The sequence below is a fragment of the Conger conger genome, chromosome 19, assembly GCF_963514075.1.
Source record: "Conger conger chromosome 19, fConCon1.1, whole genome shotgun sequence".
In the NCBI taxonomy this organism is placed as follows: Eukaryota; Metazoa; Chordata; class Actinopteri; order Anguilliformes; family Congridae; genus Conger; species Conger conger.
In genome coordinates this window covers 18,847,719-18,854,703 of record NC_083778.1, presented here as the reverse complement: position 1 = coordinate 18,854,703, position 6,985 = coordinate 18,847,719, and the positions used below count along the sequence as shown (strand labels likewise).

Genomic DNA, 6,985 nt, shown 5'->3' with positions numbered 1-6,985 from the left:
ATGTACGATACCGTGCACGCTCATTTTACATCACAGCTTGTTTAGTGTGGATAGTAACCTGAGAACCGGAGGGGGGGGGGGGGGGGGGGGGGAGAAGTATTAACATTTTTCTTTACATAAAACAAGCGTCTTGGATGACAAATGCGTGTTGTAGTGAAAAGACTTTTAATATAATTATTTTATAAGATTTTAATTGAATGATATGTTCGGAGAAATATTGCATCAGGCCAAAAGGTAATGTCCTCGTTTGAGTATGCAGGGTGCCAAGAGGATAGAGCCAAAGTATCTGAATGACCACCTGATATATTCTACATCAACTGAACATGATTAGTGTAATCTGCCATATATTCACATATTTCACTTTTTCCAAACATTCATCACTGTGTCACAGAAGGCATTTTATTTATAACCTTATTTTTTCCTCAATTAGTGTGCAAATCATTTGGAGAAAAAAACTAATAAAAAAAACATTCGCTCACTGCCTCTTTCATAGTCTGACGACGTCTAGTAGCACTTTCACCTAACATTGGATCGCGATCTTTAGCACGTTCACGCAGCGCATGCAGCATGCCATTGTAGTTCTCGATCATACTCCTTGTAATGACTCAAAACTTTGCTGTGAGAACTAGGCTTTTAGAGAGCAACTACTTTCACGACATACTCTCGCTGTACCAGACCATTATTTGTATTTGTTCATCACCTACGAAACATATTTTTTTCAGTGCGCCGCTACCGATAAAAATGCCTCGTTCATAAAACGCAATGTAACGTAATGTGCATGCAAAACAAACCGCAAACCGGTTGAATATAGATTAAAAGATGATCTGAAGAGGAAAGAATAACAGCTGAGTTCAGAGTTGGATCACAGCCGCGCACACTGATAAAGGGCTCATCAGCAGGGTCTCATTTCGCGCTGACGTGGCACCCACCCACCCAAGTAAAAAGAGACTTAACTAATGACACAAGAACTCTCTGTCTTTGAGCTGGATGTATCGAAAGTGTACGACGCTGAAGACGTGCGAGCGTACGATGGAGGCGGGGAGTGCACCTGCGCTGGTTTTGGGGGCACGTACGACGCACGGACGGGCGAGTCCCGCTCCTCCTCGCAATACCGGATGAGGTACTCGGGGTAAATCTGGTGCTTTTCAAAAACGACGAAAATGGTGGTGTCGTGTATGTTGTCTACGCAGCTGTCGTAGAACACCGTCTTTGGAATATGGGCGGAGGTAGCTGGAGTCTAGCAGCCGACCAACAACCGGCACACAAACATGGTCCTCACTCCCGAGGCGCCGGTGTAGTTGTGCGAGTACCTGGCGTCTCGAGCAAAGTAACTCCCTGGAACAATGACATTCATGAGTGAATGAAGACGTTAGAAGGAGTTGTAGCCCTATGACATTATGAGTTCAAATGGACAAAACATCTTGTTTTGGGGTCTGGGTGGAGTTCGCCTTGCCAGATGGATGGTAATTCGCTAACATTCAACCCCAAAAATGAATGTTCGGCAGGTTAGCAAGACATGACAGGTAAAAATGTTATCGCTTTCACAATCGAAAAGGACGCTGTTGTGCTGGGCCATTTATATTTAGTGAGTCGTTTTTTATATTAACCGATTAATTAATTCGCCAAACACCGCTGGCACAGATTTGGGCCGTACCTTTCCCGTAGGCGGTTCCGTGGGTCCCACAGATCCTCCAGTCGAAATTCTGCTTGCAGATGGCGTCCATGTGTTTGGACTCGGTGCCGTGAAACAGCTGTCTCTCCATCACACTTCTACCCTCGTTATTCTTTGCCATCACACCTTTTTGCCAAGAAAAAATAAAGACAATTGAATTTTATTTCACCGATTTTGACACAGCCTGCACTCAGGGTGACTGACTGAGGCACCTCTCGGAGGCCCAACCTGTGCCTGTGGTGAAAAGAAGTGAAGAAGGAATGCTGTTGATTTTGTAACAGTATGAGGAAACCAAAGGCTTAAGCTATAGAGTAGTGATTTAGATCAATTAATACATTTAACATGGAGTTACACTCATATGTTCATAAGTATTTCGAGAAAATAAGAAACTTCTATAGAAAAAACTTTTAATAATAGAAGAAAGTTTGGAGTAAACTGGGTTGTATCATCATGGCAGTGAGAATCATGTGATCATTGCCCTTGTTAACGTGTCAATCCTTAATAAAAGTTCTGGTGAATTTGGCAACATCAACAGTAGGTAGGCTTTAACTGCTTGGGAAAATCCATCTTTAAGTCCTTCATACCCTCAGCTGTTCGGCTACTTAACGCCACAAAGCACTTATTTTGTGCACTGCATCTATTAGCAGAATGAAAATGAACAGGATGTGCGAGAGACATAACCGAGTCTGCAGGAATACCAGAAGAAGAATTGCCATTTGAGTGCAATTTTTTTTTTTGTTTAATATGTTTTCGCTAGTTTTTCTTCAAATTTATGTTTTGTTTGCCGATGAGAAACAGGAACTTCCAAAAGGAAAAGCTAGCGGGTGAGACTAGCTGTTTAAGAAACCAAGAGCTAATGGGGTAGCGTTCAGCTAACACAGTCTGGATTCGCCATGCTGAGTGAACACTGTGTGATCAATGAAGACATTGAATGAATGAGTCAAGCAGGGCTGCCCAAAACCCTGTTTCTGGAGATCTGCCATCCTGTAGGCCTTCGGCCAAACCCTAACGAAGCAAAACCTCGATTCAAGCTAGAGATCTCGTTTAGCTGCGAAAAAGTAGAAACAAATTAGGGCAGAAATCCACACCGGGGGACAGCCTGTAGCTGGTTAAGTTAAATGGCTGGGACACACAAGGTTGGTGGTTCTAATCCCGGTGTAATCACAATAAGATCCGCACAGGCCCTTAATCCTGCATTGCAGGGGAGGACTGTCTCCTGCTTAGTCTAATCAACTGTACATTGCTCTTGATAAGAGTGTCTGCCAAAATGCCAATAATGGGAAGAGGATTGGACAGCCCTGCTCAATGAGTTCATATGGGTGTATGGTGATGCTTGATGAATGTGAGGTGCATTATGTTTTAAGCTGCCACACGTCAGAGATGGGGACTCGAGTTTGCGACTTGGACTGGAGTCGCACTTAAGTCGCACACACTGTGACTTGAGACTTGACTTAAGTCTCGTCCTCAAAAGACTTGAGACTTGACACGGACTCGAGGTTTTCGACTCGTGAACAATCTTTTTTTTTTTTTTGGCGCATTAAGGAAATGTCTGACGAGCTGAATGTCATTCCCGCCATCATACGTAACCTTACGCATCTGGCGCGAGCCGCCACGTCCACAGATGACTGTAAGACACCATGGCGAGCACACCTGCTACTGCTGTGCCATTTGTTATAGCCTTAGGCTGTACTAATTTGACACAAAGCCCCCAGAAAAGGATCGCTAAATGCAAAGTCTGCGGGATCTACATAAAGGATGCTGGATCGACCACATCCAACTTCATCAGGCACCTGAAAACGCACCCAGATAGGTCAGTCATTTGGTAATGAAGTTAACGTTAGCGCCTGACGGTTAGCAAACATGTTTAGCTCAGCATCAGCTATCTTAGAAATGGACTAACGAACGCCAATCTAATCAAGTTAACCTCATTAGCTAGCTACAAAGCTAGTAGCACGCTAACGTAAGTTAGTAGAGTAGCTGGGAGGTTAACGTGATTAGATTAGCGTTCGTTAATCCATATCCATTTTTAGCCACCCTCTATATTCAGAAGAAAATATTGATATAGCCTGCAACATTATTAAAAGAACCAGTTCTTCTCTCAGAACCCGGTGGTTCCAGGTGGATTTTGCTAGTTGCTACACATAAAAAATGGTAGCTAACGTTATATCATCCAGATCTTAGTACTATAATTAGTTTGCTTGCCAAAGACGCAAACCGTTCTTCTATACTTATACTAATACTTATCATTATTCCTGGTTCTTCCGGACGTATCTCCTACAGTTTTTAAGCTAGACATGTGGCCACCAGAAGATATACTGGTCAGGTTGCTTTTTCTAGATTTATACATTTTAAACTATAAAGCTTTAAAAAAACGTCCTCCATTGACTTAATATTGGTGGAATGTTGAGCGTGCTAAACTGCTAAGAGGCTAACGTTACTAAGCAACAATTAACGTCTTTTTTGTGCTCATTGATATCTTGGGGTTCTTTAAGTGATTATATGTAATATGTGCGGTATAATTGTGCATCTCAAAAAATTTGGTACACGAATGATAGTTAACGGTGTCGCTGTGAGAAAAAAAAAGAAGAAGCTCCAGCTCTGAACGCTCGGTCTCGAAAGGTTTTTTCAACTCGACAGAGTCTGATATATTTCGAGGTCGCACAGATTAAATTTCGGGAGCATATGCGAAATGGTCGCAATTTCGAGCTCTGCACAGATAAATAAAGAGTTTTTAAATATGTGAATCATGAAAAGCTACTCTAGTGAAGTCCCAGAATGAATATAGAGAGTGGAAATGAGCATAGGTCCCCTTTAATAAATTTAGCTCTAACAGCATGCTTGCCAGTTAGATACCTTAACGGACTTGACATTTTGAAATAACTTTCCTTTTGATAGGGAGGGCAAAGTGGAGCTTTAGAATGTAGATCGCTGTGTGTGTACGTGAGTTCGCCAATACATTTCTCACAGAAAACGTAATTTGTCCACTTTTTTTACTTCACAGAGGTGATCAAACTTACAATAACTAAGTGCTAGCGTGTTCTACGCCTTTACTGGTGCCTGTACGATGTTAGCATGATGTAGCTAGCATACGCGAATAGCACAAAGCCATACAATTTGCTTTTAAAAGGCAATTGGTCATTCGAACGATATAAATAAAAGCATTCGATTAAGTTCAACGTCACCTTAAGTCTGTGTCGCACCGTCCATAAATGGCAAAAGTCCCACCCCCTGTGATCAGACAGTTCAGTTGCTATGTAAATTACGTCAGAAGGACACAACACGGTTATTTGCTACTTTAACGTAGACGCACGCCCGTTATACCAAACAACTAATCAATGCTGATACTGTATGCTAATAGATAAAGGAGTGATGATAATACAGTACATGCTTTGAATTCGTTAGATATAGCTATGCAGTGTTCTAAGCAGTCCGGATGGCATGCAGCAGATGACAGAACGCTCATTACAACCATAAGAGACTTGAGACTTGACTTGGACTCGTGACCAAAGACTTGAGACTTGACTTGGACTCGTGACCAAAGATTTGTGAGCATCTCTGGCACACGTTAGCATGCATCTAGACTCTGGTTTGGGGAATGTGTTGGCAAAGTCTGCCACTACTGTCAACCACAGACCTCTGGAGGAATGCACTGTTCTGAGGTTTCTTTGACTGCAAGTCACCCCAGATGAGACTGTTCGCAAAATGAATGTAATGAAATGCGAGTCAGTATTAATGGAGTCTGTTACCTTGTTGTCTTCTGCTGCTGCCGTTCACGTTGCCTGCATGTGTTGGCGGATTCCTGTTCACGCCGTTGTCACTGTTCTTCAAGGCCTGGATGTTCTGGTAGACGGACAGCGTGGAGCCAATCAGCTCGCTGGGCACGCCTCTCTCCTGCAAGGTTTTCTGTGCGTGGGGCTCGAAGAAGTCATGTGACCTGCGGCAGTTGGCCCCGGCCTGACAGGCTCCTCTGAGGTAGCGGTCACAGATGTGCAGCCTCCTGCAGCTCTCCTGGTCTGGGCAGTTTCCGTACGCCCCATTGCCTTTGTTGTACGAAAAGCACACCTGAAAATAGTCATGCGCGAGATTCAGCGCATCAGGACGGTCTCAGAGAAGACTATGTTTCAGACACACAGATTTAGCCATTACATTACATTTCATGTCATTTGGCTGACGCTTTTGATCCAACGCAACTTACAGTTGATTATACTAAGCAGGAGACAATCCTCTCCTCAAAAATAGATGTTCAATAAAATCCGACAAAAATATGCATCAACTCTTCCGCGGCTTCCGGCACGAGATTCCCCGGAGGACGGGAATAGTGCGTGAGTGTCTTGGTGGATTTACCGGTGGTAAGAGGGTGCTGTCGTTCTGAAGCAGCAGGGTACGGAGTTGGTTCCTGTCCAGTTCCTGCAGACTGTTGTCTCGCAGGACTCGAGCGTTGTGCTCCGAGTTCATGTCATGGCTAAAGCGGCACCCTCGCCTAAAATAAAAAAATAAAATAAATGCTCCCAGAATGATGACGTTTCAATTTCACTTGATTAGATCACGTATCTCTGGACAAGGAAATAAATCAATTACACATGCAGCTCCTCCACTTGTAGTCCTAAAGAAAATACTAAGCGGAGAAAACACAAGCTCTTAACATAATATTAGTTAATATAATTTTTTAAAAGGTTCTGTCTCATTTTATGCCATGTCAGGTTAGAAAATTGGTCTACGAATCTTACCTCTTACAGTCTCCAGAAAGGTAGAATTTGGACAGGTGCAAATTGTGGCAGTCAGTGCAGTCTTTGGCTTTACACAGTCTTACTTTAGTCTTAACAACAACTTGCTTGTTTCCGTTAACTTTAACAACGGAAAAATTATCGTTTTGTAAGACCGTGTCAATGACACCTTTTACGTCCAGAAGCCCAGAACCAATGTCGACTAGATCTCCGTAATCCATCGCCCCACGATTGTCGCAAATAAGTTTGATCACAAAAGAATATAGAAAATAGAGCCTTTAATCCAAACTATGAGTATTGCCCGGTGCCGATGTCTTCGTCCAGTTCTCGCTGTTGCCTGATGACTGTACAAAGACAGTAATGTCACGTCACCGACGTAATAAACAAGTTCCACCACTTCGGTGGAAATAGAAATTTAAGCACCGATTTACCGGAATGTACGTGTAGACCGTGTAATTTTCACACCAATAAGTTTTGGTCAAATACAGATAGGCGAAATGGAAGGAAAAGCTCGACTTTCAGCCAACGAACGAGGAATATAGGAAATATGTTCTCCATTCCAAGAAAGTTAGCAAAAATGTAAACCATT

The 6,985-nt window shown here is 42.9% G+C and overlaps 1 protein-coding gene across 1 annotated transcript; it reads right to left on the bottom strand.

Moving 5' to 3' along the window:
- Positions 1–1,660: 1,660 nt before the first annotated feature.
- On the bottom strand, positions 1,661–6,955 carry LOC133119015 (protein mono-ADP-ribosyltransferase PARP12). Its single transcript, XM_061229380.1, has 4 exons — positions 6,400–6,955; positions 6,017–6,152; positions 5,420–5,734; positions 1,661–1,807 (listed from the first exon to the last, which is right to left on the bottom strand). The coding sequence occupies exons 1-4, from the start codon at positions 6,615–6,617 to the stop codon at positions 1,793–1,795; spliced, it is 684 nt and encodes a 227-aa protein (XP_061085364.1). The 5' UTR covers positions 6,618–6,955; the 3' UTR covers positions 1,661–1,792.
- Between the last annotated feature and the right edge of the window lie 30 nt (positions 6,956–6,985).